The sequence below is a fragment of the Ischnura elegans genome, chromosome 6 (genome assembly GCF_921293095.1).
Source record: "Ischnura elegans chromosome 6, ioIscEleg1.1, whole genome shotgun sequence".
Classification (NCBI taxonomy): Eukaryota; Metazoa; Arthropoda; class Insecta; order Odonata; family Coenagrionidae; genus Ischnura; species Ischnura elegans.
The window spans coordinates 89,175,879-89,202,720 of NC_060251.1; the positions used below are offsets into that span (position 1 = coordinate 89,175,879).

General features: G+C 38.5%; 1 protein-coding gene across 1 annotated transcript; it reads right to left on the minus strand.

Moving 5' to 3' along the window:
• LOC124161139 (nuclear pore complex protein NUP62-like) lies at positions 1 to 26,661 on the minus strand. Its single transcript, XM_046537373.1, has 3 exons — positions 26,441 to 26,661; positions 21,594 to 21,802; positions 1 to 3,234 (listed from the first exon to the last, which is right to left on the minus strand). Exons 1-3 carry the CDS (start codon positions 26,441 to 26,443, stop codon positions 1,881 to 1,883), a joined length of 1,566 nt encoding a protein of 521 aa, XP_046393329.1. The 5' UTR covers positions 26,444 to 26,661; the 3' UTR covers positions 1 to 1,880.
• Positions 26,662 to 26,842: the final 181 nt, after the last annotated feature.

A 26,842-nucleotide genomic window follows, 5' to 3' on the forward strand; every position in this document is an offset into this window, starting at 1 on the left:
TTAGAATAAGAAATTTTTTTATTTTATTTTAAGGTGTATAACAATAATATTATCATTATGTTGGAGGATAGTTGCCTTCAATCGGCACCTTTGAACAAGTAGTGTGTTGCCTCACAGTTCTTCTAAAGAAAAATGACCCGTAATAGTAAACTGTAATATTTCTCGTGACTGTGATGCAAGTTATAAATTTCAAGTGTAAAATATCAAATTATATACAGGAAAAATTATTCATTGAGACCGAAAACATTAAGCACACATTAGACCATTTTTCACAGACCTTGTGCCATTATAATCTTTATTATGGAACATTATGAGAACAACGATCCAAACTAAAATGAAAATTCTCAAGTCACTTCTAAAGGATTAGTGCAGCGATAATGCGGAGTTATAAGAACATTTGGAGGTGGCCAGGTTAAGTTCTCGCAATATATTTTTGGCCAATCAAAACTCTTTGTTGGGAGTCCTGCAGCGGCTGAGAAGCTACTCGTCGTTTTTTTTATAGAACAAATTCAAGAGCAGGGATTTTCAAGTCCATTACCTCCAGTAGGTTTATTAATTCTCCATAAAGTTCTCATGCTTCGTACAGCCTCGGTGGCCGGGTGGGTATAGGTTCTTAGCATTAACGTTAAGTTCTTGAGTTCGAATGCCGTTTGGATAATAATAGCTTCCGTTGTTGCTTCATTTTTGCATTTTTTTACTAACAGTAATTAAAGTTAGAAATGTTTCAGTCATATCACTTCAGAATTTAATAGAAGTAATTTCCATTTAGAGTATCATATTTAAAAATATAATGCTAATGACTGGATGATTAAATGATGAGAAATGTTAATGCAGTGATTCGATGATAGATTACCAATGGAAGAGAAAACAGGGATAACACATATTACGGGCTGAAATTAAATACCAGTGAAATTATTGAGAATTGAGTAAAAATGTTGTCCGATGATATGTAGCATTTCGATACTAAAAATGTTAATGAAGTATATTCCCGAACCCTTTGCAGCTATTGCTCCACTCCACCATGGAGAGCATAGTGTTCACTCGCACCTAACGCACAGCGTACGGCTATAGGGAAGACCATGTCCCACAGCGCGAGCATTGCCTGAACACCTGAATTTTTACTAATCACCGCGTCCCCATTGCATTAACTTTAGGAAGTAGCGGTGGACTCTGAACGGATATTTTAATTTTTTACTGTGGCATTTCACCAGGTACGCTGTGTCAAACCTTCGGCGATTCAGTGGTTTCAGAGGTTTACCGAATATGCACCGCATATGTCCAATTTCGTAGACGACTGTTCACCGGTATTGCAGCTGGCTTCTTTGGGTCAATGAATTCCACTTCTTATTAAGCTACATCATCTTCTAAAGAAGCCAGCTTCGATGCCGACAGAACAGTCATATACAAAACTAGAAACACGTATTTCATATCCCGTAAACCTCTCTACTGAATCTTCACCGCGAAAGCCTACACAAGGATTTCTTAAAGCCTGGTTACACGGGTTAACCCGTACGAGTAAATGTCTAAAAGTATGAGCGCGTGAATGAACATGGAAATGTACTTTGTAACCACCCGACTTGTGCGAATGCATGGACAGAAAATAGAACCGGCTCTAATTTGGTTCATGCATTCGTATATGCTTCGTTCCGGGTCAGCAAAAATCGTTCAAGTAAACAGACATTAACTCGTACAGGTTGATGTACCATGTAACCAGGCCTTTAGATGATTCAGTTTAGAGGTAACCATAATTACATTCGACTGAAGGCGACCGAGTACTCACAACCGCACTCCTCCGTCCAATTTTGTCCATCCAAGCTCATATCTTTGAGTCTTTTGTGTTTTACTAGGCCGTCACTCACATCATTTTATAGCGAGCTGATTCATATCCGGCGTGGATAATAATATCGGGAGTGGTCAAACCTCGGGCGCTGGTCGTGACTCCTTCCCTGGGGTTCACTGTGATATCTGGGTCCTTCCCAATGCCTGCCAGGAATAGGCCTCCACTGCGTAGACCTTTGCCGTTGCATGTAATGCTCGCGGTAAGGGTCAAACGGCACCCTAGGTCTGCCGTACCTGTAACCGTTGAATGGGACCTCGGTGGTGAAGTGAACCTCGTATGAAAGGGACCTTTGGGGAGGGTCTACCGACCATTTCTGTGGAGGGGGCCTGTGAGGTGGATAGCCCCTGTGAGGAGGATATCCCCTGTAAGGGGGAGGCGGGGGCAGATAAGGCGGGTGTCTCTCTGTGGTGGTGATCGAAGGCAGGCTGGTAGTTGGTGAGTCCGTGGTAGTGGTAAAGGCGGGTGTGGTAGTTTCCGCTTGATCCTGCTTCTCGATACTCTGCACTCCACCGGTGCCGTCTGGATCTCCGTCAACCTCACCGTCTGGTTTGGGTGAGCCTCCTGCACCCGCGTTGCTACCGGAGTTTGAGTTGGACCCGCTCAAAGAATTGGAGCTGGAGTCAGAATCCGACTGGGATTTCGAATCGGAGGCGGAATTGGACCTCGAATCAGAGTTTGAATTCGAGTCAGACTTCGAATTTGAGTCAGACTTGGATTCAGAGTTGGAGACCGAGTTGGAGACTGAGTTTGACACTGCGTTGGATACTGCGTTTGCGTTTGCGTTGGCCACCGCATTGGCCACGCTGGTCGCCGTGATGTGGTTGTAAGTGGAGAAGTAGTTCTGGAACCTCTGTACCAGGCCTTCCAGAAGGTTGGGGAACTGATAGATGACGACCCTCTTCCCATCCGCTTCGGGAACGGTTATCGAGACTGGAGTGGTTGTCTTCGGAGCTCCCAGGAAGGACGGGGAGTTATTGGAGGCTCCAGAGTCTACGGCCGGATCGATATCGTCACCATCCGAGTCGTCGCCTGTAGCGTCTGAGATCGGCGATGCCATCCCGTTAGAGTCTGCAGGGGTAGCCTCCGTTGCTGAACCATCGTCTCCCATACCAGGAGTCTCAGTTGTCGCTGCCATATTGTCATCGCCGCTGGCAGCTGTATCAGTGGACTGAGTTGCTGTCTCGGTTGGTGCGGCAGGTGTCGTAGCTGTTGGATATGCCAGGATGGCAGTGCCGGGAGCCGTTGCTAATGGGTACGCTGACGTGAAAGGCGCGACCGCTGCCAGTGGTACGAGGGGTAGCGCCCCCTCGGACGCGTACAGCGGGGAAGCTTCGGCAGTCGTCAGGCCCACGTGCTGAGCCCAGATCGGGAGGAGGTTTTCCTGGAAGTATTTGCTGCGAAGGAATGGAGAAGAGAGGAGGAGAAAGGAGGGATTAGCATTCAAGGTAGGATGCCATAAAAAATTATTGCTATCATCTGTTATGTTTGACAGTTTCATGTTTAACTGAATGGAAGCTATTCATAATTGAAACGATGTAATTAATTTTATAGTTACTACTTTCACTATCCGAAATGAAAATGCTTAAAGATATTTCAATAAGTTATAATTTCATTTTTGGAGCTGGTACACCATTTTAGTGTGTAGCATTATTTTAATTTTTCCTTAGTGATCAATATTATTTTGCTTTATTTTTACTCTATATTGGAAAAAAAATATTTGGTCCAAATTTTTATCGGTTGAGAAATTTTTGAATTACATATGTCTTTGGACAATGCGATGAAAATTAATATCAGTTGGGAAATTAGTTTTATTTCGAGTCATGAATGAAATCGTATGCATTTTACATCGATCAAAAGGCCGCTTCGCCACTTTTAGTAGATATATTTAGTTTTTTTCATGAAATAAGGCTAAAACGGGCGATGCACAGTGTTACGCCGCTCTGGAGTCCCACATATTTGGCCTACACTGTATACAGATACTAAAGAAAGTCTGGCATCAGAGAAAATGAGGCCGCGTGCACAGAACAATTGATTGACAGAAGGTAAGAAGGAAGGGAGAAGTGAGAACAGGGGCTTAGCCAGGGGGTGAGTGAGTGGGGGGACGGCGATTTGCCCCAGACGAAATATTGAGGGGTGGCACTGTGGAGTCAAAGGCCGCCAGCTAGCATAGTACGGACGCCACTGATGTGGCTAAAATGGGTTTGAATTCGAGCTCCGGTCGGTTGCAAGTGAGTGCAGAGGGCTATAATGGCCGCGTCAAATAGGAGTTATCACATTCCGTAATAATCGCGGAAGCTCATGAGTATGCATAGTTGCACCCGATGTTTTGAAAACTATTTTTTGCAATAAGCTATGGTATTATCTCGAAATAATCAGGATATATATAGCAGACCATTACTGACTCTTTCCTGTACTATGCGTTTAAAAATTTGTCTCAGTTTTTCTCAGATTTTATTTGGTGAAAGACTGATAAAGACCAGAAGTAAATACATATAAAAATTAAGTTTTCACTATGTTCTTTGTCTTCAAAAGAGAAAAATTGCGGCTGGTAGAGGGGGGGTGATGCATGCTCTAAAGCACGACTCCTCAACCTTCTTTAATGCAAGGGCCAAAAATGTAATCTAAATGAAAATTATTGGCTAAAATTTTGCGATTTTTGGCATTTTTATTTTTGACAAATGTAACGATGTTTGGTTCGGGATACAATATTCTCTTATGCCTCTAGGGGCCGCGGGTTGATGACCCTTGCTATAAAGGCTTCAATTCGTAAAGCAAGTGGGAGGAAATGAAAGAAAGAAGCGGGGGGAAAAGTGATCGCATGGCTGTCAGAATGACCTGTATAGCGTTCTAGAATATAATTGGAATTGCGAGTCGTCTTGGAAACTTTACTCATTGAAAAGCATAGAACAGGGTATTTCCCCTTTTCTACCGCCAACCCCGTTGCGGAAGGGACAACGCGTCCTCGCCCACCGCGGCAAATGTCTATAAGCATTTAAATGCATTGAAGCAATATAAAATTGTTAATTTTTATGAAAATAATTACTGAAATTCCTCATGCATTGGTAAGAAAACCATTAGCATCGGCCCACCGCAGCTTTGCCATCCTTACACTCATAACATCATATTAACTAATTCAAATTATTTAAATTAGTTAATTCAAATTATTTAAATCTCGCGCTAATTATCCCCTCAAGTAAACAAGGTTACGCGCATTTTTTCCATGAATACCGCGATTCGCCTAAGGTTACTGATCCTACCTATAAGCTACTGTAACTTAACTTTAGGTAGGCAAGCGGTCAACGCTTTTGCCCAAACTGCTCAGTGCTCTTTCATCTTATCAATCATTGAGATCGAACGTATCTTTCAAATGTTCATTTTTTACATCCTCCTTTTGGCATCGAAATTCATCATTTTTCCAAATTTAATGTTTTGAGCATCCTCTTGGAATTTCCCCACCCCTGCAAGAACTATTGTCGGTTTACCGAAGTGTTTGGGAAATACCTTTACGTGCAGTGAACCATGAAATTCATTTAATCCCACGACGCGTCGAATTTTACGGCGCATCTCGTATCGCTTCGTTGCCTTTGATTGGTCTTTGCGGTTTAAGCCATTTTGTGCGCTTGGCGCGTGACATTCCACAGCGTGATTTTTTTCATCACCCAAGGCTCTGTTTTGAACGGTCATTGAGTCGGAGACCTTCCTGCAGGACTCGTAGCATTAGCCCTACTTCGGCTTTGTTGATTTCTCATCGCAACTGCTCCATTAAGAACTAAACTAATGAATAGCGGATTCTCCCAAAGTGAGAACATTGGGTGGGGTACTGATCTAAGGTCCCGGGTTCAAATCCCGAGTAAAGAATAAAGATACCCAAAAAGAAAAATCTCATCAATAAGTCATTTAGCCCAAATAAATAAATAAAACTTTGTAAGGTTCAAATAGTGGAGGTTCCACAAAGTAAAGCCTGTAAGATATCAGTCATTTAGCCCTCCTACCCAGATGGTGTGAAATTAAAACCGCCTGCGGTTTCGTTCGGGATGAGGTCTATCCTCATCTAATCAAAATTCAATTCTGGTTCAGTTATTAAGAAAACGAAAGGTTTAATTTTCAATTACTTCTCTTTTACTTGGCTCTCAAATTCCGTGCTTCGTTTCCTCTTGGTTCCTGGTTGAGTGCAGAAAAACGCAAGCTGAGCATTATTCTTAGAGTGCCAGTTGATGAGTTTTTTCCGTAATATTGTTTCAGTTTTCTTCAGTTAATCACTATTTATCCCTTTGTTGGTTTTGATAAGAGATTTTTTAATTATCATCCGCTTCAGGACACATGGAATTTGCTAATGGCGCAATAAATCTTTGCAGGTTGTAAATATAATTAATGATGTATATGTGTACCGATTTGTCCGAAAATATTTCTTTTGCATGCATATTAATTGCAGAAGTTAACGTTATCAATCTGGCTTAGGGCTGTTGAAGAGGATAGCTCATATGGCTCTTTTTCTATTTTAATCAACGAAGGTAAAAAAAGGAGGAGAGATAAGTCAAAAGCAAAATATCTCTGTTATGTAAAATTTTTTAAGCGTCTGGCTAAATATGAAAACAGATTTACCAAATTATTTCATGGTAAGGCTAATCGTATCATGTATTCTTTTAAATAACAGCTCATTTTTTTTAGTAGTTAGAATTTATTTAAGACGCTACATTCATTATTTAGGGTTTAAACAAAGCGGCAGGAAAACCTCTTCAGGGAGTTAACGTTAATGTGAGATGCAGTGAGATTCAGCTATGTGAAACAGACAGAGCAATAATCAGGAGTGTCATCTTGTGTGGAGGCTGTTAATATAATAACATCCTTCCTCAGTTTTGAACTGCGATAAAATGGGTAAAATTGTATCGTGTCTACACAAGGATGTTACCAACTCCTTGTGATGGAAATCTCATCCCTTGTCTGACATTTGCTTCCCCTTGAACATGCTCCGTGATGCAAGCAATGGGAAATGCGCTCTTCCAATATTTATTTAATCTCCATAGTAGTGGCGTAACTATGGGCGGGGATGAGGGGATAGTCCCCCCCCCCCCAAAGCCTTAGAGGAATAAAAAAATATCAAAAACAATTGTCTAGTTTTTACATGTAATAACTGCACCTGCTTAAGCTATATCTTTAGTGCCAAAATTAAGTAAAATGTCCAGGCATGTCATTTTTCAAACATTTTCCCGTTGCCTGGGGTGGGGGGTCGGAAATCTAGACCACGTGATGTCTCTCTTAGGTCTGATAGGCTGACTACAATCATATAACTTGTTTAATGTTCTTAATTTCGATATGAAATGAAGTTGACATAAAATTCAACAGCCACGACCACTCCTTCCTGTTCATGAACGTTGAACAGGAAGTAACATATGAACTTCGCCTTTGCTAAACAGTGACGTCATGGCAAAATAAGTAGTGACGGGACGTGCTTTCCTTAACTTCTTTTAGAAGTGAAATATTACTCTGTGTGTTCTTGTATTACAAGTTATGATTTACGCCTTATTGCAATTTTTTTGTTTTAGTTACGAATGCAGGTAATAGAAATTTTAAGGCAACAAAATTGATTTGTGTTATTTGACTCTTATGTCTTTTGTTAACCAGTACTGGCGTTCCGGCACCATGACACCACTGCAATTCACTTTCCGATGTCTTTAATGCTGTATCCGTTTTCCTCTAATATGCTACCCAAATAGTTGAATTGCTCAACCTGCTCAAGTTTTTCCCCACCTACCTTTTACCTTGAGTCTCTCAGTAAGAGTGAGTACCTAGCTCGCGGTGCTTTTAAAAAACCATACCCAATCCATCCATGCCTTCTGTCTCATCCGCACATCATCTGGAAGCTGTTTCTCATCACCCGCCATGCTCTGATAACTGTTTACAATGCCAATAATAATTTAGAGGCTGGGGTTTCAATTTTGGCCACGGCTTTTTCTTTTGCTCCGCGGATGCCATCCGCACTCTTCAGGTTCAATCAGCTGAATTCCTCACGCGTAGATATATCTCATGGATCTCCCGCCGGTGGAGCCCTCTGGACGGGAGCGAGCGGACTTCGTCCCAAAAAAGAAGATTTGCATTCAATGGAGCGCGCGCCTTCTCGAAACCAGTTGTTGCACATATCAGGGCGTGGCACTCGGCCGGCCTTGAGTAAGACCCCTTGCCCTCTCCCAGCAACTCATCCCACTGCCCTCCCATTTCTCTCAGGTTTCTCCAAGGTGATCTTGGCTCATCCGCAGATCCGCCTTAACGCAGGGTTTTCACGATTTCATCCATTACGCCCACTGTGTGCGCGACCATCGATCCGAAACGAGTGCGAATTGTCGTAATACGCTATGGTGAATACAAAATTGCGCTCGTGTCAAGAAAAAGAAGGCTATTTTTATAATGTTTTCAAGGATTCAAGACTTTTGACTAGCACAATGACCTTTGCAATGAATGGTTGAGGCCTTTGCCTTGTGGGATTCCATCGTAAGTTAGGATAACGCCAAAAAAAACTTCGCCTTCTACAACTTAACTTTTAATCGTCGAATTCTTTCGATCCACCGTATTATTTTAAGGAAATCAATAAATACCTTTTGGAAATTTAATCTGCTTTGTTCGCTAGTGGCCTTTAACACTAGAATGCCGAAGGGTGTCATTTTGACACCCTACGCGTACATTTTTTGCGGAGCTGGCCCTTAGAGAGTGTTTTAGTAAAAAATCTTTCGTGACTTTTATTCATTTTTAGATCTTAACAAAACGACAGTAAAAGGGATACCCCCCCTAATTTTTTTCGTCTCAAAAATTCAAATTTACCTTGAATGCCGGAGGGTGTCATTTTGACACCCAGTATATAATATCATTTCTTTCTTCGGTTTAGGTCTCTCGTGGGATGCGGCTTGATAATTATTTGTCAAATTAGTATAGTTTAGTACATTATCTTCATGTGTAGTACCTTTAGGTATAGTATAGTATATTTTAGTATAGTATATTACCTTCATGATTGCTTGTTTTACATAATTTCAATGAGCATAGGCTGTATACTACTTATTTCAAAAGTTTAGTAGCTCGTAAGGTAAGTATATTCCGCTGCCTTTTTCAAATGATTCGCCTTGAAACCAGCTAGTTTTTTTACCGCGGTGACACTTATTTGCCCTGAAACATTGCAGTGAAGTGACGCGCGCGACAATGCAGTTAGCTGCTGCCGAGCCTCTGTGTTCGGCTGCCTGGCTCGCGCGCGTGTTTGGCGGACTGGGTCACTTGTGTATCGCGACCTGCTGCTTGACTTGCTTCGGCAGTTCTGTCTTGATAATGGCACTGCATAGACGTGTTACGACGGAGCAAAGTATTGCAATACTAAACGATATTTCTCGAGATGTGTCGGAGAAAGGGTCTGATGCAGATCTTGAGACGGACAACGATTGGGTTGCACAGGAGGTGCAATTTAGATCATCCAAAAATGATTAAAATAGTGAGCACGGTCAGTTTCAGTGTTTTTTATATTACAGTTTAGTAATTTAATCACGAAAGATACACATATTTATTTTACAATACGCATATACACATAATTGAGTTACTGGATCTGCACTGGTTATCGGACAGAAAAGAAATTGTGCGTGGTCGTGACATGGTGTGCCGACGTGGAAGGGGCGCTGGGTAGACTTCAAGGCGACTTCAACTCCTTGTTCAAGATCCTAAGGAGGAGATGGCCATGCTGAGGAATCATAACCTGAGCCTAACATAACCATTGACGAACAGCTGTTTCTAAGCAAAGCTAGATGTCCATTCCAGCAATTCATGGCACCAAAGGCTGATAAGTATGGGCATAAATACTGGTTTGCAGTATATAAAGACAGTATGTATTTGGTAAACTGATTCCATTAACTTCCAGATTGACCAGAGGCGTCAAGGACGGCTCTCGTCAAGCTGACGATCGCGTTTCAGATCATGTTGTATTGAAACGTATGCAACCCTACATGAGCAAGGGCAGGAATGTAACCACTGGTATTTGTTTCACATCACTTTTGCTAACTCTACTCGAAACAAAAGGGTAATTGCCTTTCGGGAACCGTAAATAAGGGAAGAAAGGAAATACCTGGTGAAATAAAAGTTTCTCGGGAAGAGTTGTAATCAACTAAATTGAACAAAAATAGTGACGTAACACTTACTGTTCATCACGGCAAACAGAAAAAAATGTGTTCTTGTTCTATGATCTCTTCGCCCTCATATTGACATTGGTAACAACTATAACAAATCGCCCAAAACTGTAAGGTGTTGTAATGAGATAAACTTTGAAGTAGATATTATTGATCATATGGGGCGGAAATATTTGGTCAGAACTAGAACCAGGCCTGTTTTTTCTTTCCAGAATACTTTTGACTTGGTCACTATAAACTCCTGGATAATATATATAAGGAAATAACTTCACAAAAGATGTCCCGAATTATTTTTACAAAATTTATCGGAATAGCTTGCTTTTCCTTACATTGCGTCAACGAATATCTAGCAACCAAATCCAGAACTAACTAGGGATTGTCAAGTATAGATAAAATGCAATGAAAACAGAACTGTTGCTTTTTGTAAGCTTAGTGAAAAGTCAGTCAACCTACGGCCAAAACAGACCAAAAGTGCCAGAATGTAGAGAATCTACTATTTAGATGAAGCTTTTTGTAAGTCTGTATGAAAAAGTGTTCGATTTCTTTTTGGGTTCATATGAAGTTTTTGTAATTTACTTTTAAAAATTTCTTAGTTTTGTGGCCGCAATGGTTTTATTTTAATTTTCGTCTTTTTAAGCACACTTCTACATTCTATGACGAAAAATTGATGAAAAAAGTTAACAATAATAATAAAAAGAAAAGCAATCCTGTCATATTCATTTTAATTGTTTTGTGCACAAAATTTAACCAATTACAGTGAACAATAAATAATTATAAAAGAGTATTCAATGATTATATATAGGTATTATTGCACTTTCATGCGTCCGCCGACGTTTCAGCGCAATCTTTTCGATGGATGGCGCATTCTAGGAGTGTATTTTTTTGTAAAAAAAATTTTACTTCAATGGTACTCTATTAAAACATTAACTTCTTTTAAATATTAGGGCACAAAATCAGTATCAAACAAAAGTTGACACTATTGACTCCGAAATAAAGCTAATCTGCAACGTAACATGCATATAAAAACATGGGTGTCAAAATGACACCCTCCCGGCATTCTAGGGGATACAAATTTCCCGGCATTCTAGTGTTAATGGATTGCGTTCGTAGGCTCCTCATCATTCTTTGCTCTAGTCTTGAAAATGACACGGTATAGAAATTAGTCGAGCATTAAAAGTAAAAGATCCACAAAGTATAGGTTTTTATTATTCCTAACTCACAATGCCTTTCCCTTGGGCTACAACCTTGCTGCGGTGGAAAGGCTTGCGCGTTCCTATGACCCCTAGAGCGGCACTGGCCGGATTAATTCTAAATTATTCCCGGTACGGCCACCCATGCCAGATAGGCCGAAGAGTAGGAGTAAGACGAAAGGTAGTCCACGTGATGGTGTCACGTGAAAATCACTGTTGGAATCAGTGACGTAATGGTAAAAAATTTCTGTACAAGTTATTATTTACATTTAATTATAAAACTTTTTGATTTGGTAACGAATGTAAGTATTAGATATTTTGGGGTAACAAAATTGATAAAAGATGAAGATTTGACTATCATGTCTTTTGTTAACCAGTGCCAGAATGGCGTTCCGGCACCGTGACTCCTCTGGTTGGAATGGAAGTGGGATGCCCTAACATTTATCTCTTCCCGGAAAACATGGAGTACAACCAAATGAGCCTCGGAAACTCATCAAACGGGTCTTGCAAAGGGTAGGGGTCGTTCGCGGCGGCGAGGTCGGCTAGGTCCTCGGGGTCGTCAACACACGAAATCCTTGCAGAGACTTGAAATGGAGAGGGTGAAGTACACGAAGACATAGGAGGCTGCATGAATGCTTCTTAAGTACGCCATGGACATCTACTTTAATCGGTAAAATACTTCAAGAATAATTAATTAAAATGTCCTTTGCAGAGGGTTTCAAAACTTTATCCATACACCTAAAATGGGGAGCGTGGTTGCCTAATGTATAGAGCATTCGGCTGTTGATTAAAGGTCCCGGATTCTAATTCCGGGTGAAGACCTCGTACACCTCCAAATTACAAATCCTCGAATTGTTAGGAGGTTCAGGTAAAAGAACTGCCCCCCCCCCCTTTTGTGGTAAAATTCACACACCCGTGACTTAGTCTGAGGTGAAATTTACTTCATCTTTACAAACCAACCTCCACGTTGAATCACTGCGGGAATAAGTGAGTACCCAAAGTAAGCGAGCGTGGTGATCCTTAGCGTAGACCGTTGAGCGTTGGGATACTTATCAAAGGTTTTTGAGCTGAAAACCCAGGTGAAGTGTTTCGACTTCCCCCTTACAAAGTGCGTGATGGCCTTGGGAACAAAACTGTCGCCCCTACCTTGGATGTGTGACATTCATGGGGGTGGTTACCTAGTGAGGTCTACCCTAACCTAGTGAAACTAACATTAAGGTTTTGTGTTTATTGAACGAACCAGTCACAGTATCCCGAAAAAAATTTCTGTGAAGGACAATTCTTAAGTTTCTTCTTTTTTTATCTAACCAGATTCATTATAGTTTTTCTTCTTAGCTATTTTATTTAGCCTCTCCGTGGGTATATTTATTTCATGCCTTTTTATTCATCTCATATTACTGATCTTTTTAAGCACTAAATCAAGGCTATATTGAAGTTGGATGTCCTATGAGGGCATGGTGATGGATCAAATTTAAAAAATAGAAATAAATATCAACTTTTCACATTCAGAATTTTATCTTCATGTGATTGCAAAATTAGCCAATATTATAAATGGAACAGTAAATCATATGTTTTTAATGCATGGGCTAAACTAATCTATACCATCATTTCTTTTTTTTTTTTTAATTTCCTTTTTAAAAATGTTGCTATATAAATATATTAATAATTTAGTTACACTTTGGAAAAGAGCCTCGTGTATAAAATAGAGGCGTTTGATAGTACCCTTTCTCATCTGATGAGAGAATCGAATGAAAAAAAAACAAGCGGCGGGGCGAGATCATGAGGCGAGTAGGATGGTAAGGGAGATAAGATGTTTGGTCTTCTGAAAACCCGAATATGGAGAAATTTTATTTATAGTAGACTTTAAGAAGATCGATGCCGCTCGATGTTGATTGCGCCACTCCTAATGACTTTAGATCTTAAAAAAAATGAAAGCTCGGACTGCAGTAGGCATATATTATTTATATTGCATGCTCAATGCAGTTTGAAAAATTAACAGTAGGTCTTCTCTAATATAAAATGGATTCGGCTGTTATAACCTTCCATTATCTGGCGAATTAGAGACCAGCTCAGGAGGAGTTCAAGCTAGAGAACCTTTGATTATAGCCTTGTTCGCTTGTTACCACATAATGGAATGCGTTGGAAGGGATAATGAACTTGCAGAGTTAGATAAGGATATGTGGAGAGTACCAAGTCCTGGAAGGTAAATGATTTTCGGCCACACCCATTCCTATCAACTAAATTTTCCAAAGTTATTTCTTACGCCATAAATTAGTTTCCACAAAATTTAATTTGAACTACACAGTGCGAGAAATAAGCACATCCAAAATAGCGAATTCAATGTAAGTAGTAACTTCAACACTGGAGTAGATATGTCTAAGTAATTGCAATCAATTGGAATTAATGAGTTCTTACCTAATTAGATACACTCGGGTGCTTCAAAACCATGGTATTGAGTTTAAAATCTACGCGATTGCTACCATTGTTCTAACTCAGGGGTCTGCAACCTTTTGATACGGAACAGCTAAAAGTTACGCAATCAGCTGCGTAGATATATTCCGACAGTGCCTCGACTACCGGCAATGTATTCATTATAGGGTCGCTTTATCCTCTCTCCTTTATATATTCATGGATTTTATCCTATTCGCAGTACATTTTTGAGTGTGGAAAATAAAATTTTTTAATTGCTAATTATCGCATGGAACTAGAAGGCCACAATTTAACATCGAAAGAGCCGCAGGTTGCCGACCCCTGTCCTAACTGTGAGTGGATTCAGGAAGGAATCGCGAGTGCATGGAGCCGTCATTGAAAGTGGATGAGGCTAAGAATTGCGACCATGAGGAATTTCCCGAGGAAGTGGATGCGAGTGGGAATAACGCGTACTCTGTAATCGCAACTCATCACTTTATTCTGAAATGTACCAGGGGACTACATAGATGAGGCCCAATTCAACCTCATATAAGGTTTATTTCTGTTGCCGCTTCGGTATTATTTTAATCAGTTTTCAAAAATATCGGCTGCGCGGGGATAGGTTTTTTGCGATCCACTTTTTTTCAAAACTTTGCTGTAACGCGTTTGAAATTGCGAGGAATAGTATTTACTTAAGTTACGAATTTGATAAATCACTTTATCACGAACGAAAATTTTGGTAATAACTAGTGGTGCCACGGTGCAGGAACGCATCGGAACGCCTTTCCGGCACTGTTTAACAAAAGACATTGTTAACTAACACTTTTTGTTGCCTCATAATTTCTAATGCACCAAAACTAATTTTTTTAATAAAATTTTAAATAGTTAATTGTAATAAAAAAACACACACAGAGTAATGTTTCACTTATAAAAAAAGTTGAGGTAAGTGCGTTCCGGCACTGCTAATTTTGCCATGATCTCACGGGTTATAACCCTTAATTATACCTTTTTTCCCCATCAAACTCTGATCACTTTGTCCTTCAACGATGCGAGTGCTGACTTCGTAAACCTATAATGCGCGGTGTGTGACAACCCTTCTGGTGGATGATTTGAGAATCCCGTAGACCATATAAGCTAATAATCCCCTTTTGTAATATTCGTATGTACCAGTATCAGTTAAACCCTTGACTAGAGTCGTGAATATTTGTTACACTATCAGTGGCGTGCGGTCTGGGAGACCGCATTAAATCAAGTATTCATAAAATGTTGCGAAGGCATTTTTATTGCTTAGGTTTGTGATTATTTATCTTCTAAACTATTCCAGACTTTATATTTTATGTGTTACCAAAACAAATCAATTTCTCGGTAAAAAATTAATTAAATACAGGATCCAAAAACTGATATCACACACACTTGAATTATCATTATCGTTTTTAAGTGTCAATATCTCGCCATAATTAAATATAAGGCCTTAAATGTTAAAGCAAGATTGCTAACTAATACGAAACGATTGAAATTTATCTTGTTTTTTCCTTTTCTTTATGCATTCTGCAGACGTGACGCGAGGTCTCTCTGACCGGTAATCGAATTAATTTGTACTGAATTTAATAATAAAAACGTTTAACTTTAATAGTGTTATATCCTTATTATGCAAAAATTTGAAGCTAACGATGATTTTAGATATTTAAAAACAGACAATTTGAACAAAACAGACCGCACGTCACCTTTATAGGGTTATATCGATAGCGGAAAGCAAGGTGGTTTCCTATTATTTTTTTATTGCCTAAATCGAAAGTTTATTACTCCTGGAGTACGCATTTCCCACTTTAAGGTTTTTAAATGACGATATCTCTTTTTCGCGATTAAATAAAAAATGAATTTTTTCAAGCGCGCGAAAACGCGACGGATAAGTATGAACGCTGGGAAAAGCCCGTGTGACGTCATTCTGAATCCCGCTTTTGCCGTGTGAGGTGACGTTGGGGCGAGGATATTGTGCGCCGCTGCGATACTGGGTGCTAGCAGCTAGCAGCGTACCCTGCTAGCAGGTAGCGCTTGGCTTAATTAAGGATTATTAATACCTTATCAAACGATGGAAACTTTCCGACTATAAGCAGTTTTAATAGGTGATTATTAAGATATGTTTCCCTGAAGTCTGTGCCTCATGCATGCATTGGTAATCTCAGACTATGTAAAATTCCTATCTACTCGTATAGAAACTAGGTCCCTGTGACGTCACGTGGAGTGGCATCGCATGGGCGCCAGTCTGGCCTTTTTCAAATGCAATTAAAATTGACCATTGCCATTCGTCTAAACTGGGAATTCTAAAACCAAATAATTTGTATATTATGAATACACTAATGGTGGGTAACGAATCGCAATCAATGCCTTTCGTTTTCTTTGATGTAGGAAACTACCCTATTGTTTAGCCCACCTCTACGCCTGAGTAGATGATTTCCCTGACAGGTACCAACTTTTCAATTCGCTTGCTGCTGCTTTTTCCAATGGCGTACAAAGGTGGTGCATAACCTTCCGCCATCTGATAAGGACAGCACGCGTTTTAGACGTGATTCGTGTTCGCCCACTCTCCGCGCCTGTCCGTGATGGGGCCTTTGCCAAAAAACGGAGAAAGTGAGACGGCTGCGATGACACGAGGGCGACGTTGCGCGCGTCGATTATTCTTTGTTTTTTTTATTTTGGACCCATTCCACGTCCCGCATGTGCGTGAAATTCGAACGATATGTCTTAACAGAAGGGGGCCAATATATCTCGCCGGATAGTTTCGTAAAAAGGAAAGCAAAAGTGGGGGATGTACAAAAAGAGGACGAGCCGCCCCATTGTCGTGGTGGTGTCCAACGTCGTCGGAAACAAATCCTGCCCTTACATCAGTCCCCTCACACGCCCTCTTGCGTTGTTTTCACCTAACCGCCGTCGAGGAATTTCGGCCCGCGTTGCGTCATCGCCGATTCGAATCATCGCTTGATTGAGGAAGCTCTGCCGATACAAGCGTATGACGACAGGTTTTCATTACTTCCGCTGATTGAAAAACTCAAGGAGGTTAAATAGACGAGACTCCAATCCGTCCCGAAGAAGTTTTACCAATGCTGCCATTTGGAGTGATTTGAAGTCACTTTTCTTAAGTCCGAAGCGCAGCGATGAGCACTGGGCGAACTATTTATTCCCATTGTTTTCAAATATTCGCCTTTGTGAGGAATGCCACCATAAATTAATGGTTCCATTAGATGCTATAATGAAAAATATCAGTAAAAAATGAATTCAGCAGATTTGGGCGTGATATAAGGGAAGTTCAACATATCGAAATGAAAGGTAATTGCACTTTCCTGGTGGTAAGAATAAAAAAAGTGGAAATATCCAACTACCTTTTATTTAAATAAATCAATTATATTGTTTGTCAAATGAGACATTGACGTATTTCCACATGATTTATTGGAACTCGACTCGTTTTGTTGGTACTACAACATTATAAAGTTTGCTATGACGACGAACGCCTCGTGTTCAAAGAAATCCTATGAAAATATTGTAATATCTCATTTAACTAATATTAAGTTCCACTAGATATATACTAATGTTGAGAACCAAAAGATGTCAATAACTGTTAAAATTCCTGACTTCAGCAAGTTTTTCCGCAACATTTGGTTTACTCTAATGTCAGCGTCGCTTGTTTGCACAGCGTAACCTTCCTATTGAAAACCCAAGGGAACTAAGCAAGGGATGGCCCATGTTTGTTTCGCCGAAGGTTTATTTATGCTGTCATTCTGAGCGGTTCTGAATCTTTTTTTTTATTTCCGCAGCGTGGAGATGAGAGTAATTCGATCCAATTTTTTAACCTGTATTTGGAGCGCAAAATTTTCACTAGCGAGGAAAAGCACAGAAAGAATTATGAATCTATTAGATGGTATCCAACGAAATGACCTTTGGATTTTTCTCCTAAGAGAAAAATCTGCCAATTTTGTATGTAAATTAAGTAATGGTTTCGCTAGTAGTGGACCCCGTTGTCTCCATGGCAACGCGGGTTTGTCCCTTTCTCCTACCTTCCATCTATCTCTTCACCCTCGAGGCGTCGACGGGCTCCTAACCCATCCATCCTTCCCAGCCATCCCTCCCAGCCATTACATTCACCGGATGATCGCACGTATCAGTTGAATTACTGGGTCCCGGCCCCGGTGTTATATCTTTTAAAGGTCCCTCTTGGGCTCTCATTCGATATCCTTTAGAAGGTATAGTTAAAAATACCAAGTTCGAATTAAAGTCCTAATTATGGCGCATTTTCCCGTGTAATGCGGGTCGCTCTACGTCAGGATCGCTAATTTTTTTCCAGTACTTGGTTTCCTGAATGACAAATCAAGAGAGACTGCATAGTGGAAGCACTGTCCATTAGTCCGTTACTTCAAAGTTTTATTTATTCTGCCTTTTCGTGTGATTTCTAAATATATAATTTACAATTTTGTGATGATTTTTTATTTGATTTTCTTTAATTTTTTATGAGCAATTTTTACGAATAATTTTTGCACATTTCCTTTCATGAGGAAGTGTTGAGGCGATAGCTTTGGTAGTTATGGAGGTGTAGTTCTGAAGAAATAGTGAGTGTTTATAGTTTTCCGAATGGTCATTTGGAATTCATGACTTCAATCCATGCATGATTTTTCGTAGGGGCTATGTAATACGTTCGAATCTACTTACATTTTAATTTTAATGATTCATTCATTTCTAAATTACGCAGAAATTATTCATCGTGAATTTCCAAACATTTCAGTATTGCGTCAAGGAGCTTTAAACACCAGTCTAATATTGTAATGTATTTCTATAACATAAGCATGAAATGTTTTCGTAATGTTAGGATTTTTCATTAGCTTGAATCAAAGTACTCAAACTTATGATTAATGCGGAGCAAGATTTAAAACCAAATTTTCTATATGGCGTGACCGCTAATACAAGTTAGATAAGGCTCACAACTATCTTATAAAATCGAGATAATATTTCTATCTACTTATCTTTTACAACGTTCTTCAGATTTTGGAAGATAAGCTATTAATTCTGACTTATGAGCTATGAGTTGAGAGGAAGTAATCATCAATGATTGAATATAGGACTGTTTTATTGGAATTTATATTTAAGCTTGCAGATAATTAGCGGATCAATGTTATCAGATTTTTGAAACTATTTATTCAATATCTTGGTTTTACACGTGATTCCTTTTTAATTGTTTCGTAAATATTTTATTTCACCTTGCATTATATTCACTCCCCTCATGGCTATTTTTCATTAAGTAGAGTCAGAAATACTATGCATTGAAATTTTGTTTCCACCAAATTGACCAATGACTGACTATCTTAGCTCTCAAAAGAGATATTTAGAATACTATTTCAGATCTGGGACTGAAAGTACTCTATAAATGATCTCAGATGGCATACAGCATACCTGTTTGGCATACTATGAGCCCGATGCGTCATATTTCTCAGAAATCATCCAACCACATTTTTCGCTTTTGGCTTTACGACTATTTATTATGGAATCATATAGTTGGATCATAAATGCAAAATAAATTCTGTAATAATTTGATTTGGGGACTAACTAGTCGATATTCTTGTACAAAACTGTGTACCCTGTGTGTAAATCAGTACGGAAATATATACTGCAATGCAGTGAATCCCTTTTTGAATGTTCTGGTCGGTAGATTTTGAGGGGAAAGTTTTCATATACCTTTCTTGAAAAGATGTTTTCGAGATGATATTGGGCGAGATAATAAAAGGTGAATAAAAAAATGCTTGTTTTTTTTTTTCTTTTCAGGATCAGTTACTGTGATTATTTTCAGCCTCATAGTAACTTTGGTTACGGACATTTCAATTTATTTTCACAGCTATTCGTGAGTAATTGAATGAAAAATTTCACCTCCCCGTTTTTCCGTTCCTAGGTCATTGATCTTAGAAACAGCTCAGAACTTGCTAATTTGGGTGCATTTTTTTCAATATGGAATGGTAAATGGGAAGAAAAACACAATCATTCCTTCCAAATAATTAAGGAAGAAGACAAATGCTCGCATATAACTCCACTACTGTTTAAGCTATCGGAGAGGGGAAGTTTGGAATTGTGTATGTATTTTCCATAATAATATAATTCAAAGAAAATATACCGTCGATGAAAATGATTAGGCAAACATTATGGGAAATATTTTGATGCTATGTGATTTGTAAAGTAATATCATATTTTTGAGGTATGTGACTAACGAGTAGCATGCTATTTCTTGAGTTCCTAATGCTGTAATTATTTCATCGTTCATCCCTTTTGCAATGTAATTCTGTTATATATAGCTTGTGGAGAAGGCTCTTTTATGAGTATTACCATTATTTGCGAATAATATTATTCTTGAAAGCTCTTACAAGCAGATCATTTTACAAAGATAAAAGAGAAAGCAGAGCATAGGAGATTATTTTATATTAGAAGAACATGCTTTGATTTTGAAAAACATGTAAAAGTTAAGATTTTGGTGCGAATTGAGGATTGTTAATTCACTTTCATTCCAATGAAATATTTCTTTCTCTACCGATTCCTTCCTATCAGATGGGAAAGTTATTATTCGATGCAATCACAAAATTGTTGTGTGTATGTTTACGGTTAATGGCACGCATCTACATGAATGTAATAAGCCACCATGAAATTATGAGGGGAAAACGGTGTATTATACGCCAAAGTTCACTCAAAATATGCAAGAACCATTGTAAATTCTTTGCTATAATAGTTTTCATAGGTGTTAAATAGAGTACTATAAAAAATTGGTAACAATAAGACGCATACACAAAATTTAACGTTTACGATAGCTATTAGTTTAAATAATAAACGTATTTAAAAACTTTGCGATGAATATCGCGAAACCATTAACATGTAACGCATTATAACTCAAGTGGTTGCGTGGCGCCAACCAAACTCCTAAAACAACAAAACATCAAAATGACAAATATGACAAATCAGATAATCATATTGATGAATATTTTAGGGCCATATAATAATAAGATACAAGGAATATGAGTTCTCTAACTATGAAAATATGATGTTGGCAAGGAAAAGAAAATAGCCTGTCGTTTGGTAGACGCCACGAGACCAACCAACCAACCATCAAAGGGTTTATATTATACCATCGCCTTCACCCGAACGCATACCAGTTCCCAATTGGTTACAGTAGCCATGTCAGTAATGTTGATATTTATTAATTATTGAATTAACGCCTGCTATCTGCCAACTAGTCCTTTTAGTGGACCTATATTAGGTGCTTCGCGGACGATAGTTTTGCAATATTACCTCTTCGAGACCCAACACATGAAAATTATGCTGAATATTTCGTAAGGCAATACATTTTTCTTTTGAGCCTATTTGACCATCGCATAAACCTTATTTTTCAGCTAAAAAGTTTTTTTTCAAGCGGGAGAGAAGCTATCATTCGCAAATTGCTTAAATCGTAGTAAATCGAGTGAGTAATTTTCAAGTTTAAATTACAGGTTTATGCTAAGGAATGGATGGCTTAGCATTAGATCATGTCCTCATACAAACCCCTGTGGTAGACGATGCCAGCGTGTATTCCTGCGGAATGCGGACATACTGGAAAAATTTGACTTGTATGATGTTAGGCATTATGTGGTGGAAGTTCCTAATATAAGTAAAATTGGGCATTGCAATATTTCCACTTTTTTTTAGTTTTATTTTTGACTTTACGCGTTTTTTTCGTTGCTACAAACAACATTAAAACTTGATAATTTTGTTTGTAGCAACGAAACGCGTAGTGTCAAAAATATAACTCAGAGGAAATATTGCAATTTCCAATATTACTTATGGCAAAGTTTGGATTAGGTGTGCCCAACAAGCTGTTTTTCCTCAAGCTTATAGTTTAGCGCTAGATTAATTTGAACAGAACGCGATCAAATTCTGAATGAATGAGTTAGTTCTTTACTAAATGACTAATATAATTGATTGGTTACTCATAGGCCATATTACCCGTGGAATGTCGGCGGTTGTATTTGTACGCTCAGATGCCTTGGCTCATCCCATATCTGCTGGTACGCCATTCCATACTGGTTACTGTAAAGCGTGGCGTAGTTCGATGGATATGCAGCGCCGGTGCTGAAGAAATGTGCTTGCGTCGTGTGCAGGATGAAGATCCACGCGAGGGCTGCATTCAATGACGAACGGAGCACAGACGTCTCCTGCAAAAAAGGAAATATTTAACTATATATTATGCTAACATCCATACTTTTGCAAGCTTTGAAATCTCCGATAAAGGAAGAGAAATAAAAATAATGGATTTATTTCTTTTGGATAAGATAGGAAGTGACGTGGTCTAGCATGATCAGCCGTTACCAACACACATTATAATTGATAGATTTTCATGAAAAAATTTCGAGTCGAACTCGCTCTCACCATTTAAGGAGTTTATATTTGACCTCTTCAGTTTTTAGTTGGCCTATTCTCTTTCATTCTAGCAGTTAAACATATTTTCTTCCTATCCCTTACTCCATTATCCTTTCCCTCTCACTCGAAGCCATGATCCCCTCTTGGCTACTGAATGGTTGAGATTTAGCCGTTGCGCAGTGTCAATGTTCGTTTTTCTTTTTATGAACTTATACTGGTAACGGCCAAGTGTTTTATTTCGTCCTCGCTTAAACGATGGCACGCATGTAGGTGAAATCGACTGTGGGATTGAGTCACATATTTAGGGCGGGTTCATTTATGCTCATAATTTTTCTTGTTGCAATCCTCATTAGACAATCGACTGTTAAAAAATTGCTCCTCAAATAATGTAAGTTATACAATTTATTAAAATACTAATCGACAATAGTGTTCGTAGGTATGTTTTTTTCGTGCTCTGAATGGTTGGCATCTTTAATTTTTAGAATTCCATTTTGAATAAGGATGATAAAATGCTTGGCTTGCTACAGTTTAACTTTTATTTTCGACTTTTCACTGTTCAGGTAGTTGATATGGTGCATTGGAACTAGTTAAATATTAGGATTTAAGTTAAATTTAAAGGATAAAAGTTAATTTGTAGGAACGAAAATTTTATTTTCCTAAATTACACTGTTTTCGATTATTTTTCGGTAATTCAAATGACTTGAAAACATATAATCTTAAATATAAAACTAATATTTTTACGCTCAATAGCGTTATTTTAAATATTTTTCATTGCTGAAACTGATTGTATTTATTTAGGAGAGTACGGGAATATATCATACGCCAATCAGTGAAGAAAATTGATAAAACTTCACTTCCCCTATTTTATCACTTTTTAGGAATTATATATTTAGTCGAATCCCCAGTGTATAAGGTTGCAAATGAGCGGTTGCCATGTACTCACGCCAGTAAAATTGATGACACTACGTGTATAATACCAGTTTAATAAATACAGTGTAAACAAATCGTTCAAGCGTAAATGGGTGAGATTATGTTTCCTGGGCGTCTTTTTACAAAGTATCCACTACTTATTACAGATACTTAAAAGATGATGTGGATGTATTGGAAAGATGGTTAGATAAAGTAAAAATAAGTTTTGAAAGTCCACGTGAAATTTAGAAGTGGCAACAGAAAACTCCACGCATTCGATCCTTAACTAGAAAAATTAAATTTAAAGGCGAGTCAAGAGCTTACTTCACTTTGGATAACTGCGTATCCATTTGTGAGCACTTTTGCTGTATTTTAAATGTGAATTAACTTACTATTACAAAATCATTCAACCGGTTAAAGTGGTTTTCCATGGAATATTTTGGTAATTACTCTGGGATGGCTACCCTTCCAAGTATTGACTTCCCCTTAAATATTTCCTGGATACCGAGAAGCGAGAAATATTATTTCCAAATCAAGTTCATGATTAAATTACATTGGTTTCTTGCCTTTGTACGAGTGTATAGGCTTTTGTATCTCTAGCCCTGTTTCGTATTTCATTGCGCTAACAAAATATGATGATCAGAGAGGTATGTTGTAACATGTCCCCCAAGCTCATTAAAATGCATTGATTACATCATCCAAGCGTTCATCGAAAAAAATGCTTACTCATTACCATGTTTTCAGTCACATAACCCAATCATGTCTCCCATTGATGTCATTAATTCTTTCACTTTCGGTTTTTTTCCCGGGCAAATTTGAAACGCTCTATTTCGCTAGAACTTTGTTTTCCTATGATGAGAGTGCTTGAAGTGCACGATAATAGCGATTGATACATGAATACTAAATTAATTACTTACACCAAGGATTGTCTATCAAGTTTCAAACAATAAATTTTTGATATTAACAAAGAAAATAAATGCCAAAGTAATATATTCTTCTCACCACTCTCTCTTGTTTATTCTACTTTTAAGGGCAATGGAATTCCTCCTAGCACCTCTTGGTGTAAATCCGATGGCAAAATTTAACCCTATATAAATAACATATTACCTCTATCTTTTGTTTCTATTGCATGGAAGATGAAGACCTTGACCAATGTAAAAATTGGCCTCTGTGAATCATGATTCTCGCTAGCGCAACTATTTCTATATCAACTGCGAAATCTCGTCGAAATGGGCGAAGTGCCAAAGTAATGGGTGCTGGCATAGGGTTAAATTGTGCCATTGGATTTACACCAAGAGGTGCTAGGAGGAATTCCATTGCCCTTATTCTTCATTCCAACTGTGAGAGCGTTACAAGAAAAATTCAACATTTCAACTTTTTTTCAACAAATTCATTTTCAACATTTATAGAGTGCGTTTGACACAAAATATTGCCAACCATCACTATTTCTGTGAAACCCTTGTTTGTAACGATATCACTGATGATTTTCTCTCTGAAAGACAATAATTGGTACTAATGGGTCACGAACTATTTCTATCTATTTCTTTAACATCAACTCAACTATTAGATCGATCACAAACAATGTCATTGTGAATTCGTTTGAGTTAACGAAATATTTGAAATGGTTAAAGGTATATTTGATGTGTTTATGAATGAAAAATTCTCTGTAGATAAAAAAAAATAGGAAAAATTAGATAGGTAGATAAAACATAGTCTCGTAATTGGAATAGCGGAGTTATCCGAGTTGTTTAGGGGTTGCAATTCTCAACTTACGATTGGAATAAGTGTTATATCCTTATGGAAAATTCGGTTGTGCTGTTTATGTGTATTTCTAGAGTAAAACTCAAATGTGACTTCTTTATCAGGCTCTGCGAATGCTCATAACTAAACTTTGTATTCTGTGACTAACATCATACAATGGAAAATAGTTTTTCGCGAGTATGCTAATTCAATTAGGGCGAAATCGTGACAAAAATCTGTGCCACACATCGTGAATATTCATTAAATCTACTCTGAGCTATCAATACCAAAATTTTTAACCAAGTTTTAACTGCGTAGCTGCGAAAAAAGTTTGGAAAACTTTGATAGAATCTTAAATTAGATAAATATCTTGAAAAGTTGAAAACAGTCTTTGCAATATTAACTGGACGGACCACTTACTCTCTGGACCACTTACACTGACCGGTAATTTTCATTGACCTTCTATTAGTGGAAAACTTATTGAATTGAAATATCTTTATATTTTATATCTATATCTTTCAATTTTCCGGATATAGAAATTAAACTCCTAATTAGAATTTACCTATATGAATTTAAAGGTACATGTCATAAAGCACTAAAAAAAAGGAATACAACTCCGAAATCGGGTTTACCGTTGCCTACGCAACCATCATCGGTAAGGAGAATGTTTGTAAATTTCATTTCAGCCAATTAGCAGCTCCACCCCATTCTGTTTCCTTCACCTATATCTTGAAAATAAGCAAAGCGTGCTCTCAAAACTACAGTTTTCATATTCAGATGCAGAAATCGTTGACAAAAGTCTACTGCGTATACCCTGAAAATTTCAAGATCATAGGATAAGTATTAAAGGAGTAAATCATCCCAGAAAAAGACAAAAGATGACTAGTATAGCGAGACAGATGTACTTTCTTTAGCTTCTAGGTATCCGAATATTCTACTGAGGAAAAATAGTTCACCTTGAGTTGGATTTGGGTAAGTATTCCCCGTTTACAAGTAAATGCCGTGAGCAGTAGCTTATGAAGGTTTAGTTGTTAAAGAAAACGCATCACTCCTCTACTGGTAAGATTTTTCAACACGAATAACTTGTTTCAAATTGAGGCGGTAATTTTGAAATTTTCTGGGTTAGCAGAGTAGTACTTCGACTACATTTTCCAGCATGTCAAGTATGAAAATTTTACAAGTGAAAAGATACGTTGATATGTTTTCATTTTATGACAATGAAATAAGTTCAAAAAGATAATTCTCTTTATGCTTTGAAAATTTCAAGATAACAATGTAATTTTTATTATATGTATTATTTGGAAATTGAAGTGATGCGTCTTCTTAATTGATTTAAGCCTTTGGAAAAAATTAGAAATATATCGCGGTGAAGAAAGGGTCAAATTGGTTGAAACACTCAGCACAAATTCAGGGGTTCTTGGTTCGAGTCCCCTTTTAAGGTGGATTATTTTTCCTCCGTAGAATGTTCTCAAAAGAAGAAATTCGTCGGTTGGAAAAGGTTAGCTGATAGGAGAACTGAGTGGAGAGCTGCGTCAAACCAATCCTAGGATTGTTGACCAGTGATGATGAGAATGTTCTTAATTATAGTGCACTTGAAAGTGATCCCGAGTTGGATCACTTTTTAGCCACTCCAACGCTGTTTTTTTTAGCTATTTAACTGCGTCGTTGAAGTAGGGTAAAATCACTGTGCAGTAAAACACTTAAGAAATCCACAGGAATGAAAAAATCACGTAACAAGCTGCACCACTCCCTGCGTCATGTCCTCCTGCCGAGTCTGCACTCACCATGGCGGTAGGTAGCGGCTTCGCGTTGGGTCCGTGTCATCCACTGATCTTCCCTCCGGGCTGTTTCCTCCTCGGGAAAAGATGGAGAGAGCTGAGGGAAACGAACTGAGTGCAAACTCCTGACCGTCCACAATCCGCGAAACGATATAAGAAACCACTTGTCGCGCTCTGAGCGGCCTCCCCGAGTCGCGACCCCCTCTTATAAGCGCGAGGGAACGACCTAAAGGCAACAGCTCTCACTTTCTTCCTGCGATAGAGGGAGAAAGACTATTGAGGATGGGCAAGTTATGTAGGGCGGGGGGAAACTTTGTAACCATTAGGTGGTGTGGAAAGGGGTAAGAGGGATGGAAAGGTAGTTAGGGATGAGTGGGAGAGGGGAGGAGGAACGATTACAAGAAAGAG